General features: G+C 40.4%; 1 protein-coding gene across 2 annotated transcripts in view; it reads right to left on the minus strand.

Annotated features, from left to right (window-relative positions):
• Nucleotides 1-12017: 12017 nt before the first annotated feature.
• Nucleotides 12018-14639, minus strand: part of RELA (RELA proto-oncogene, NF-kB subunit) — a 29179-nt gene continuing 26557 nt past the window's right edge. Inside the window, exons 10-11 of one of the 2 annotated variants that reach the window (XM_063437418.1) lie at nt 14483-14542; nt 12018-13924 (exon numbers count right to left, since the gene is read on the minus strand). In XM_063437418.1, the coding sequence (XP_063293488.1) occupies nt 13341-13924; nt 14483-14542 (644 nt within the window). In that variant the 3' untranslated portion in view covers nt 12018-13340. The remainder of the gene's footprint in view (nt 13925-14482; nt 14543-14639) is intronic. The other variant, XM_063437417.1, reaches the window with a different exon arrangement.

Consider the following 14639-nt stretch of genomic DNA (forward strand, 5'->3'; position numbering starts at 1 on the left):
TTTAGTTGTAGGTTTTCTTTAACGTCATTTACTTTAATCGCAAAGCACAGGCTACTTTACAAAAATATTTAGTAATTTCTGCCTTGATTCTGGACAATCATTGAACGGACTTAAACAGAAACCATTAAAATGTTTGTGTTTTTGTATCACTTTGAAAACAAACTAGATTATAAATAATATTTTGTTAAAGGACCACTATAGTACCAGGAAAAACTTGTTTTCCTGGCACTATAGTGCCCTGAGGGTGCCCCCACCCTCAGGGACCCCCTCCCGCCGGGCTCTGGGGAGAGGAAAGGGGTTAAAACTTACCTTTCTCCAGCGCCGGGCAGGGAGCTCTCCTCCTCCCATTCGGCTGAATGCGCACGCGCGGCAAGAGCTGCGCGCGCATTCAGCCGGTCTCATAGGAAAGCATTATTAATGCTTTCCTATGGACGCTTGCGTGCTCTCACTGTGATTTTCACAGTGAGAATCACGCAAGCGGCTGTCAGTGAGACAGCCACTAGAGGCTTTGAGGGCTGGATTAACCCATTTATAAACATAGTTTCTCTGAAACTATGTTTATAAAAAAAAAAAATGGGTTAACCCTAGCTGGACCTGGCATCCAGACCACTTCATTAAGCTGAAGTGGTCTGGGTGCCTATAGTGGTCCTTTAAAAAAATTATAATGTGTAAGCATATACTCTAGAGTTGTACAACTTAAATTTAATATACAAAATATGGAAATGGCAGCCTGTTGTATCAAAAATAACACCATAGTTATAGCTGGTGTTACCCTGGCTTGCACAACTTGTGATGTGACAATTTTTTGTAGCATAGTCGTCCTTCTAATTTCAGCTTTTAAATATTCTGATATTGATTGAGACTGAGATAGATTAACTGTGGGAACCTAATTGCATTTGGCTCACATATCTCAGAGAAAAGGGGAGAAAAAAAAAAAACATAATATAAGCAGTAAAGTGAGGTGACTAAAAACCATGTCAGAAATAGAAATTAATAACTGGAGCAAATAATTTTTTTTTTTTCTTCCAGATAGCAATATGACACATTCATAACAAATACACCTCTAAAACATACAAATGTAAATAAGTTAAAATGTTAGACTATTTGCATCCGTATTTTATATTTGATATGGTCGCTAAACATTTAACTAATTTGGTTTGCATTTATTTACATCTTTATTTATTAGTTTAAGTTCTAGAGGTGTAGTTGCCGTAGACAAAACAGGGTGTCCCAGAAAGGTGTGTACAAGCAAACATGAATAGGGGGTAACCCTTAATTGACCAATAGGAGAAATACAAAAATAGACAGAGGATAAAAAATCCAACGGACAAAAAAAAGGTTCCTTGAAAATTATAAAACTAATATAGAACTAGAAATATATATACAATTAGGTCAATTTTATTACATATTTAGAGAAAGAGACATAACATAAACCCATTTAAAAAGAGCCACAAATAAATAAAGGCTCTGTATAGTAGCCAGTAGGGAAATACTCTATAGTAGACTGGATGGTATATAGCTGAGGATGATAGGGGTGGAAGTTAGAAATTCAGATTAAATTTGTATATCAACTACAGTAAACCTCGTGTGGTAAAAGGCAATAGAGAGCCCTATCGAAAAACACCACTATTATAAATAAACTGTATTGACACAAATATATCCAGTGTAACAGTGTATCCACACTAATTGCTACCTGAAAGTATGTTGCAAAGAATGAGGATAAATCTCAGCTGCAGTGAATCACTTGTGGCTATGATAGAGAGCAATAAAAAAACAACAACTCTATAGATTAATGCCACTAGTATGAGTAAATTATAATGAATCAATTGTATAAAGTGTAGCAGTATATCAACCCAGACTGCTACCTGATAAAATGTGGAACCGAGAATGGATTAAAAATAGTATCATGAAGGACAGATATCTCAGCAAAATGCCTTTTATAAACAGACTAGATTAGAGAAAATGTATTAATACTTACCGTAATTTTCTTTTCCTGGCTATTACTCATGGCAGCATTTAACATATGGGTTTAGCTCCTCCCTCTAACCCTCAGGACAGGAAACTATCAATTAAACAATTAGGCATACCTTCCCCTAGTATAATAGGTACCCCAGTAGCATCAACACCTCAGTCCAGTAACAAGACGAATAAACCAAGAGAGGGTGGAAGACCAAATGCTGCCATGAGTAATAGCCAGGAAAATAAAAAAAATACGTTAAGTATTAATACATTTTCTCTATTCCTGGCTAATCATGGCAGCATTTAACATATGGGATTCCCAAAGCAATAACCACTCAGGGAGGGAAATTTATGCTACAAATTTTTTTTTAATATTAACTTAAGACTTATAAGAGTTCAAGACCGATAGGCCAAACTCTGAATCAGAACAAGATGAGACATCCACTCTGTAGTGATGCACAAAGTTTTTCAAAGATGACCAATTGGCAGCTTTACAGATGCTCTCTGCAGGGACTCCTGACTCTGCAGCCCATGAAGTAGCAATGGACCTAGTGGAATGTGCCTTGATGTCCTTGATAACTGGTACCTGTTTTGTTCTGTATGCTCTAGAAATAGCCTGAACAGTCCAGGAACGAAAGGTTGCGACAGAAGCAGCTTCACTTTTACGAGAACCCCAAGGTATCACAAACAATTGGGGAGACTTTCTCCAAGTAGCTGAGCGTGCAATATATGTGTAAAGACACCTCTTTAAATCTAGCGTATGACATCTTACTTCCTCAGGAGAAGAAGGTTCTTGAAAATACCCCGGCAGGACAATCTCTTGATTCAGATGGAAGGAACTTGTGAGTCTCCGGATGAAACACTGGACCCTGAATCAGCAGGTCTTCCGAGACTGGAAGCTCCCAAGGCAGGTCCCTTGATAACCTCTAACAGGGGAAACCAAGGGCGACGAGGCCAGAAGGGAAGAACAGCTATCACCTTGCAATGTTCCTTGGAGAGCTTTCTCAGAACAGCGTGGATGAGGGGAATAGAGGAAAGACGTAGGCTAGATCGAATTCCCACTTGATGGATAGAGCATCCTGAGCCTTTGGATGGTATCTCCTTGACACAAAGCACGGGACCTGTGTGTTCTGAATAGTTGCCATGAGGTCCACTTGGGGAAGACCCCACTTCTGGACCAACCGAGCGAAGATCCTCCTGGAAAGTTGCCATTCTGAAGCTTCTATCAGGTGTCTGCTGATGAAATCCACCAATACATTCTCCTTTCCTGGGAGATAGGTGGCACACAGGCCCTCCACATGATTCTGAGCCCAGGTTATAATGGGAACGTTTTCTCTCATCAGGGCTACACTCCTTGTCCCACCTTGATGATTTAAGTAGGCAGCAGCCGCTTTGTTGTCCACTCTCAACTTGAGCCAGGAATGCCGGATGATGTGTTGAAAATGAAGAAGTGCCAGAAAAGTAGCTCTCAGTTCCCTGATGTTGGAAGGCAAGCATTGGGTTCTTGGAGGCCATTTTGCTTGAAAAAAAATAGATTCCCTAAATGTGCCCCCCATCCGGTCTGACTGGCGTCTGTCGTAATAACCACCCAATCTATCACCAACAAGGGAAACCCTTGGGAGATGTTTTCCCATGACATCCACCAGAGGAGCTTCTGTTTCACAACAAAAGGAATGCGGATCAATCTCTCCCAATCCCTCGAGCTGGTCCTGAAATTTTTCAGAAAAATATTGTTGAAGAGGGCAAAGGTTCTACCGTGCTCATCCGACAAGCTCTATTGTGGAGGAAAGAATCCCCAGAATTCTCAAACTCTCTCGCCGAGGCTGAAGCTTTCAGTCTGAAGTTCCTTATACGATCTCGAAGTATGAGCTTTCTGTCGTGTGCGAGGGATACAATCGCCGTGTCGGTATTGAAATTTGCTCCCAGGAATACCAGTTCTCTTGAAGGATGCAAGTGACTCTTTTCGTGATTGATGAGCCAATCGAAATGAGAGAGAGTGTCAAGGACTAGTTGTCTGTGTTGGAACATGGATTTTAAGTCCGGGGCCACTACCTGGATGTCGTCCAGGTAGTGAAACACCGCTACACCTTCTTTTCTGAGCAGAGCAATGATGGTGACCAAAATCTTTGAGAAGGTCCTCGGGGCCGTACTTATCCCAAAGGGAAGAGCCTGAAATTGAAAGTGCTCTTTCCGGACACAAAACCTGAGGAACTTCTGGTGCGTGATCGTGATAGGGACATGAAAATATGCATCCCTGAGGTCTACCGAGATCATCCAATCCTTGTGATGGACAACAGGAATGATGGAGCGAATGGATTCCATGCGAAATTTTCTGACCCTCAGGTACAGGTTGAGCTGGTGGAGGTCTAATATAGGTCTCCATTTTCCTTCGGGTTTCTTGACCAAAAACAGGGGAGAATAATATCCCTGAAATCTCTCTTTTATGGGTACAGGTACGATGGCTTCTTCTATAAGAAGATTGTTGACATAAAGAGTCAAAATCTCTCGTTATTGGATGTTGGTAGGAAGCTTTTTTCGAACAAACCTTGGTGGAGGAGGAAATTCTTTGAATTCCAGATGATAACCTCTGGTGATCAGTGGTGTATCCTGGTTTTGTGCTGCCCTAGGCAGGACAAAACTCAGGCGCCCCCCACCCTCCACCCAGCCTTCTAAATACACACACACACACACATTAATTGACAGATACGCATACATTAGCTAACAGACACACACACACACACACACACTCACTAACAGACACACACACTCACTAACAGACACACTCACACTCACTAATAGACATACACACACACTAACAGTCACACTCACTAACAGACATACACACACTCACTGACAGACAGACAGACACACTCACATTAACATATATATTTAGTAATTTACCCCCTCCCCCCCAGCCTCCTTACCTTTGGGAATGCTGGGGGGTTCTCTATCTCCCTGGGGTCTAGTGGGGCTGCTGGGCAGGCGGCGAGGGAGCACTTCCTCTGAGCTGTCTGCTCAGCTCCCTCGCGCGCCGCAGAGTGAGGCTGGGAGCCGGAATATGACATCTTCCGGCTCCCAGAATCACTCTGCGGCGCGCGAGGGAGCTGAGTCAGACAGCTCAGAGGAAGTGCTCCCTCGCTAGCCGCCCTCCCGCCAGTGCCGCCCGAACGCCCAGCAGCCCAGCATGTCTGTTAGCCGCAAGGCTAACAAGGCATTTGCCCTGGGCATTTGGGGGCGGCTTTTTTTGCCGCCCCCTGGAAAATGCCGCCCAAGGCAAATGCCTTGTTTGCCTCGCGGCTAATACGCCCCTGCTGGTGATAATGGACCTCACCCAAGCATCTGGAATGATATTCCAGGCCCTCTGAAAGAATGAAAGATGTGCTCCCACTCGAGGAACCTGGAGTAAGCCACCTTCAGAATTGCTTGTTGGGGCGAAAGGAAGAGTTTTGAATCTTGCCCCTAGAAGATTTGACGTTCTGGCCGCTCTTCCAATTGGAATGCCTAGCGAATTCTCTGCCCAGTCTGTAGGTCTTACTTTCCCTAAAGTAGCCTTGATCCCTAAAAAGTCTGCGGTCCAGATGAGGTCTCTTGGGACGTCTATCTTGTGGCAGCATGACCTGTTTAACCTCGGCCGCTTTTCTAATAGCTTCATCCAGCGGCTTCCCAAAGAGGAAAGGTCTGCAAAAAGGTCTTCTGGCGGTGACTGAATGAGCCATAACCTTAGAAAGAATTCTAATGAGGTCAGTGGAGGATTCCAAAAGCCAGTCACTGGAGAGTTTTATATCCCTCAAGGATTCCGCCATCTGACGTCTGCTTACACCTTTATCTAGGTCTTCCTCCAAATCAAGTAACCAGGAACGCAAGGCTCTTGACAAAGCAGAAATGGATACAGTCGGATGACATCCCAATCCCACTGTCATGAATACTTTAGATATATCAGCATCAATCCTTTTATCCATTGGTTCCTTTAGGGAAGCATTGCTATCAATTGGAAGCGTGGATCTTTTCGCAACCTTAGGGGCATCAACTTTTGGGACTGTTGTTCACATTCTGGAATCCTCCTCCTTAATCGGGTATAACTTTGAAAGCCTTCCTTGACTAGTAATCCTTTTACTTGGATTTTGCCACTCGCTCCGCATCAGGTCTTTAATAGAGCTGTGAACTGGAAAGGAAGGTCTTCTCTTTTGCAAATCACCAACATGTCTGTCAGAAGCTGAACATTCCTTAGCCTCTTCGGGCAAATCCAATGTTCTCCTGACTGCCATAATCAAATGCTCCATAGCTTTGGTGTCCAAGGAGCAAGGTTGTTCCGTATACTCCTCTTCGCTGGATGAGATTGGTAAGCTGAAGCCTGTCTGTATTCATCATCAGACTGATCTGAGTCCATGCCGAAGGTCTCACCTCTTGATCTTTTACTTTTGTTGGATTCTGCAATTCCCTCCACCACTGCCTGCTTAATCCAGTAAGCAAAATTCTTGGCTGAAGAGGTAGAGGCTTGCGGTGACTTCTGGCGATCAGACTCTCCTGCAACCATGGCTAAGCATCTTCTGCAGAGCCTGCAGTTATCCATAGGCCTTGCTCCACATCCAGGGCAGGCTGCCGGTTTTTCCCTTCTCCTGGATGGGGATCTGGGACAGGACCGGTCACGAGGGTTGTAAGACACATAAGTCATTAGACTGTACCCTCCATGCACTCTTTTTAGTAACGTGAAAATACAAAGAAAAAAAAAAATAACTGTCCTAGGGCTAGGAGGACAGGAAAAGACTGAGGTGTGGATGCTACTGGGGTACCTATTATTCTAGGGGAAGGTATGCTTAATTGTTTAATTGATTGTGCTTCCTGACCTGAGGGTTAGAGGGAGGAGCTAAACCCATATGTTAAATGCTGCCATGATTAGCCAGGAAATAAATTCGACTTCAGGGTCGCGAACTAGAAAAATTAGCAGAAAAGAAGGCTTAATGCTGCAAATATCCAAACCTGGTTCCAAAAAACTATCCCCAGTAGAACCCTTCATCCATCAGCAAAGTTCCCTCCAATTATGTCAACAAACCTACTAGTCCAGAGTACTTAGTATTCCCCCCCAAAGATTAACTAATAACCATTGTGCAGAAAGCGTGATGTAATATAATATATAGTATGAATATAGGCCCTGCATGTCCCTTACTGCCATCCCACTTTAATTAATTCTCCTTATTCATGCCACCTATGCCATAGCTTGAAAATTATCTCTAACTTTTGCTTGCACTTTACTCACAAGATTTTTATATGATTAATCTAGCCAAGCTCAATCATTTGAACATGATTTGGAAAGGCACGCACTTGCCTAGATAAGGTCTCAAAGTCAAGAGAAGTGACCATAACCCTGCACTCACTATGGGTGTGCTCCAGCTATCATTTGTGGAGATGAGAGAAATCTGGAGATGGACAGTCAGCACCGCAACATTCCACCAATCTGGCCTTTGTGGCAAACTGCAAATTTTAAGAAGGCTTTCATATTGGTAATCATGCACCCTGACATAGCTTGAGAGGAACTGCAGAGATTCATTTTAAAAACTACCCTAATCCAGGTGTGCGAAGCTTGTTGCATTATACTCAAAAAGATGTGAGGCTGTAATCATTGCCAAAGGTACTTCAACAAAGTACTGAGTTAAGGGTCTGAATTCTTATATCACATTCTATCCACCACAAAAGTATATATAATCCTATCATCACTATACAAATATTTAACTGGTGAGTGGGAACAGTATCAGTTTCCCCAAAGGAACCTCACACTAAATATTCCTTTACATACCTGCTTTCTCCAAGGGCAAATAAATCCAGCAAGGTGGTAAGTGTGAAGAGGGGGAACAGGGGGAGGGAAGGAAACAGCTTTATTTAATAAAATATACAAAACATGTCCAATGATTTTCCTCAGGGACAAAATAGTAAAAACCATAAAACCGATAAAGTGCAAAATTAGCCATAAGCAACCGCCAAACCCCCCTTTCAAATTACTTGCTTTTTTATTTTTACCCCATTTGTCCATTTAGGGTGGCATGTGGCTTTTCCTCTGTCCTCCATATTGGATAGTCTCCTCAGCTGCAATCTTCAGTATTCCAAACGAAATGCTCATCGTTAATAAGTCCCTCCTCCCGGAAGTTGCATATGCTTTCCACCCACAATATTGGTATCAAATGCGGTCCACCTCAAGGGTGATTAATTAGAGCTTAATAGCGGAAATTTCTATAAGAAATATAAATGCGAGGCAAGCAAAGCCTAATAATTGGCACAAATACTACATATAAGCATGGAGAATGTCGGAGGAGGCGGAGCGCGACCCAGTGCAGAGGGACCACAGAGCAAAAAAAAAAAAAAAAAGTATTTTTACCCCTTTATATGCCACAGGGGGCAGTCACAAGGGAGGGGGACAGTGGGCACTATAAGTTTTGTATTCCCAACAACAAAGTTTTCCTTTTAGACATGTAGACAACATTGTGTGTCAGGTAGTAGTCAAAGGGACACTCTGGGCATCACTACACCTTTTTATGCGTTTGATGGGTTTTGGCTTTGTTAATATGCTGCATTTTGTCACATGCTCAAATCATTATAGATTTTTGAATTTAAAAATAAATATATATTTTCTTTTTTTTTTCAGAATGCTGCACTATAAACTTGCCTCTTTAACCATACACCCTCATTCCAGAATAAGACTTGCTTATCAAATGTATGCACACAGCTCAGCCACAGAGAACTATATGATGGTAACCACAAAGCAACCTGCATTAGAAAGAGAGGACACCCACTGTTACATATAGTAATATATCACCACATAGCTTCTGTCGGCAGCCAGGTTGTGAATTAAAAGCAGCTCACACAGTGCTGTTGGAAATGCAACTAATTGTAGACATTTGTTAAAAAAATATATATATATTTCTGGTATGAGAGTCTAAGGAGGTACTTTTGTTTGTTTGGGTTTTTTTTTTGTGTGTTCGAAAACTGTAAAGATGTGAGCATGCAAAACATACAGCACTTTTAGAAGGCCAAAACCTCTTCAAATGCATTGAAGTTGTATTGGTTCCTGGAATATCATTTTAAGACTATTCTTGGCACACAAGATATCAGTGTCCTCCCTTTTGAGCATAATCAGGTACCAAGAACGTTTAATAATTTAGAGGAAGTGTTATTGGTTCGGGAGAACATCAACAGCTGCATTTTTAAGTACATGGGAGCAGCACCTTTTGAAAAGATGAGGGTGTTGGGGGAATAAAAATAGAAAGAAAGAAAAAAAAGTTGGACCCAAATAGGTCAGACCTGCTGTCCTAATTTTTCTTTTTAATTAACTCCCTGTTCCCCTAATCCATTTGTTTGTACCATTTTGCGTCATTTTTGTTTTGGAGATATTGCACACCACATTTTAGAGATGTAGCTTTCACCTCCTATGAGAAAATCCCAGAAAGTAGGAAACGGAAGTGAAAGACAATTACCAACATCAAGAGGACCGATGATGAAATAGTAGCCTAAGCAGCAATGGGCAGCATTGATAGGATAAGCCAAGTATCTGCTGATTAATTTCAGCCTTTGAGTTGTCCATTGCTGGCATGAACTGGTATGACTAAGGAAAAGTGTAATCTTTGTCTTAGTCATACCTGCAAATGGGCTGGGGGCATGCAGGGACCCTCAGTTTTTTTTTTTTTTTTAAACTGCTTTTCAAAAATGGTCAAACACTGACTGGAAGGACAGTGGCAAGGTGGTTTAGGCACTACAACCAATTCAATGATATTAGATTATTGTACCTAGAACATCCCTTTAAGTATGAAATGTTTTAATTATTTTAAAATAAATGGTCACACAAAATTGTAATGCCCACCAGTAAATTAATTCTAACTTGTAATTCAATTTAGCTACAAGTATGCACATTGCATAACCGAATAGTAAAACTTCAAGTATATGCATAAAGTTGCAGATGAAGGGGAAAAATTGCACGGCCAGTGCCACTGACACATCAAAGCATAGAAACAAGTTAGTTCATGCTTGGTAGAAAGGATATTCAGCATTAGCTGGAAAGAATGCAGGCAATGTAATTTATGGATTTTACAGGTATGATAGGCATTAAAAATAATAAATACATTTGCTTTTTTTTGCATGGACTATTCTCTTAAAGGAGTTTACCAATAACCACAGCTACCGTAGTGCTCCGTCCTCATTAGACTTACACAAATCCAGTTCAAGCTGTTCTGAACGAATCAAATGCCTGTTAAATCGCTGGCACTCTCCAAGGGTAACTAGTCAAATCTTTCAAGGATGGTTTGATAACTCACCTGGGTTCCGCCTCCACTGTTGCTAGAAGCTCCTGTCGACTAGCAACACCAGCCATGCATTCATTGACTGAGAGTGTCGTCTCTCTCAGATGCTAAAAGTCAGAGGTTAGGAGCTTCTGACAACAGGGGAAAGGGTGACTAGTGCCAGCAAGACTACTTACTCTGGGTGTGCATGAGGGAAACCATTGCACCATAACTACTATAGCAGGCTGCTGTTTTGGCGCTCAGAGTGATCCTTTAAGAGAAATCTATGAGCGGACAAATTTGACAAACCTCATTTTCAAGTGGTTCTAAATCCACTTTGACTTTCCTCTACAGAATTTGTTTCAGATTTAGGGAGACCTTTTTTCCACTTCAAACACCAATGGATTTGAGTTCAAACAAATATCTTGTGTAGAGGAATCCTATGAACAAGGATAAAACTACTGCCATTTTCCTATTCCATTGTCTAGCTCCAGCACCAACCTTTTGGTTTCAACTAATGCAAAATATTAGTTTTGAGAACATTTAAGTCGTTCAAATTTTCAACTCTTAGAAATGTACAAAACAGGAGTAAATCAGATATTAATAAAAAGCCCTTTCCCCTTCCATGTCAGTCAGTTCAGTGTGTGTCGGTTAGCACGGAGATAAGAAAAACTGTGCTCTGCATATCTGTTATCTGGGAGATCCTCCTCTGGACAGCTTTCCGGTTTGCCTTCTGCTTCCGGGAAAGCAATGCCTGAAAGGGAAAATATGGAGAAGGTGCAGGCTCTTTGAGAGGGGCCGTAGCAACATGTTGTGGAGAGACCGAATGATCTATTGCAGGAGCTTTGGACAGAGCTTAGGATGGGGAGAGATACAACAGGTAAGTTTTTTTGACATATCATAAAGTCAACATAAAGTGTAGGGGACTTTTAACCTGTTCTGGGAAGCAGTCTGTGCTTCCTAAACATGGGTATGCAGGAAAGGTGTGTCTTACAGTAAGTGTAACACCCACTGAAAAATGACTGATGGTATCAGCAAGAGACAGGAGTAGTGTAAAGTCATATGGTTAGAAAACTGCAAACCTGAATCTGTTACAACAGGCTCACTGCGTCACTTTTAAAAAAATATAAAGTTAATGGTTTTAATATACAATGGTAAGAAATTTATACACACACACACACACACACATATTATATATATATACACACACATATATATATATATACATATATATATATATATATATATACATATATATATATATATATATATATATATACACACATATATATACACATACATATATACATACACACACACACACACACACACACACACCTATATCTAGTATACAGGCAGCAAAGTTAAAGAGCAGGAGTATAATTATTATCTCTACCCTGCAAAGAGTACATTTAGTTTGTGATCATTTTGCTTAGAAAGAGAAAATTAAAATAGGACAGCATTTTTTTTATGAAACATATTTAAAAGTGTATAACATTCAAGTATCTTTTTGTCTGCTGGAAAGTCTTGCATCACTCCTTAATCTTTTAGATGACAATTAATGGCTGTAAACCTCCACACATTAGATCAGAGACTATGTCTGTTGAAGATTGATATTCCACCCTATCAAACCCAGTATTTTCAGTTAAAACAAATTGTGAGGAAATTTCTTTACACATTACAACTAACCTGCATCCTGCATGCAATGTATCTAGGGAAAAACTGCGCTCTGTACATTTTTTAAGTGTCTATGTGTATGCACTAGGCAGAAGGAAAAAAACTCTTAGTTCCTACTGCAAGTGATGGGGGTTCCTTCTATTCGCCTACACATGAAACCCCAAAGCCTAGATATGTACTAGTGTATATATAAGATTCCTGAGAAGTCAACTGCATCTTGAAGAGTCTGAGCTTAAAATTAGCATATACTTAACCCGTGCATGTACAAGTGTATTTAAGAAGGCTTACTTTGATGTGATGAAAACAAACGACCTTGTGCCACCTGCTAGTTTCACAATAACTATTGTTAACAATTGCACATGGGTGGGAAAACAAATCTAGATCTGTCTGTCTATTTTATGATTTATCCCCCAAGGTAATGAAAATTACTTTAGTCAGTTTTAAAATATATTTCACCTGCAACCACAGTGTAACCCACAATGAAAATAGAATGAACCAGCAAAGCACTGAAGTGCTATGTTACATAAATGCAACATCAAACACTGATCCCCAGCCAGGGATTTAATGCCATCACCAAAAATGCATTTCAAGGAGAATATAATGAGGCAAAATTAAAGCAGTTGAAAACTACAGGCTAAATGAAATCCAGTGGTGTGTAGCTAGATGTATAGTTTATACATATATCTACTGTGATGATTACTATGTAGAAAGCTGCAATCAAAGAGTTAATCCAAATAATTTTAATCTTTAAACTGTTACTATGAGCACAACAGTGGTTTAAAGTAAAGTAAAGTAAAAAAACTCATTTTGAAACAAAGAGCCAGTAAAATCAATCCTGACAACGCAGAACATGATTATCGACTGGTCTTACTTTAGAATACCATAATCTTTCCGAGAACTATAAATTATACTTACTGGATAGAATGTATTGTTCTAATGGAAAAGTGTAAAATTAGTGATATAATAGCCAATCTGCATAGAAATTCCAATGGTAGAAAGATTTTATATACTTATGCATGTCCAGACACAAATGCTGAAATGTATCTCTACCGTAAATTAGCCAGTACAAATTGCTGCCATATCTGAAAGTGTGTACATGTAAAAGGCCAATAACAGATTTTGAGAAACTGTCATGTGATGCCACCAATTCAGTTTACAATGCTTCTCCCCTCCCCCAAATTGCTGCAGTGAGTCAAGGTCCCTTCCTAGCCCACAGATGTTTAATTGGTCTTTGATATCCCTTCAAAACAATGCCGATATAAGCTGAATAGGACCAGCACAGTCTGGGGACATGTAGGCAACCTCAAATGGATTCAAAATCATGATGAAGCTGAAGGCCAAACTGTCCTGAAGAATCCAGCTGATCAGGCTACTGAGTGTGAGCCTGTCCGGCATACAGTTTGCCATCACCATGTTCTTTATAAAAAAATAAAAATACAATTCTCATTTCATCTCACCCATTAATGAAGCAAAGTCCATTTCAAACAGGGAGTTTAAGGACTCTCCTTGTTGCATCTCAAACATTCCATTCATTAAGGTACTATTGATTCTTTCTCCACCTGCATTGTCCTCATTTGGCCTACTAGCCATAAGGCGAGCGATAGATTCAGGATATGCCATAATGGTATTGTGACTAGACCCAGGATCATGTAAAGCAGACAACATTGTTGTTGAAGATTGGGATTCACTAAGCATTTGACCAAAGTCACTATTGTCAATGGAGCTGAGGCTGTTACAGTGGCTCTCTGGATCATTTTGTAGCATACTAGCTAAATCTAGATTTCCATCATCTGTAAAAGAAGAGTAGCTCAACAAAGATCCAAGCTGATCAACTTCAGATTGTTGGGAGGGCTGTGATGATGGAGGATGAGGGGAAAAGCCAAGATTGCTGAAATCACTGACTGTGGAAAGAAGAGCAGATGCTGGAATTTCATGGTCAACTTTAACCACTGGCATTGAAAACTGGGAGGATGAAACCATTTGTGTGGGCAGCTGTGGCATTGGTCGTATGGAAGGTGTCACAGGCTCTGAATAAAAAGAATACATACAAAACAAATTAAAACAAAAGCACACAGAATAGGGAACACAAAAAAGGACAAACATTATCGAGTAGTAACTAAGCTTAAAAAAAATAAATTTCAAAACAAAACAACATATGCCACATAAAAGGGATTCTTAGAAACATGATGTTTTCACTATAACTATCACTGCTGACGAATCCTCAAAAATAAAAAAATAAAAAAATGTAGGAAAAAAAAAAAAATACAAATTAGGAGGTTAAAAAAATTCAGTCATCTAGTTATAGTTGGATAAATAGTTAACCAAGCAAGGTAGAATACAACAGAGTTCCATGCAAATTATTTAAAGTCTCCCACATTTTATGTAGATTCCAGAGTTGTACTCTTGGTTTTATTTTGTCTTTAGGTGAGATTTCCACTTCCCTCTCTACGAGATGCTGACATCCAGCATACATTCTACCTGCACCTTGAACTGACAGGACCACCTTATGGGCACTTGTCCATTTATCCTATGTTAATGGAACATGAGATATTTTATGAAGAGGAGCATACATAAGAAGAGCATACCTGTCTTGGGAATTGAACGGGCTGGCACAGCAATTTTTCGCTGGGGACGGTTTTCAGGAGCTTTAAATAAAAAATAAATAAATAAATAAACCATAATGGAGAATTGAACACACAGTTTTCAAACAAATGGGGAAGCACGATTTATACAGGAAAAGAG

The sequence above is a fragment of the Pelobates fuscus genome, chromosome 12, assembly GCF_036172605.1.
Source record: "Pelobates fuscus isolate aPelFus1 chromosome 12, aPelFus1.pri, whole genome shotgun sequence".
Lineage (NCBI taxonomy): Eukaryota > Metazoa > Chordata > Amphibia > Anura > Pelobatidae > Pelobates > Pelobates fuscus.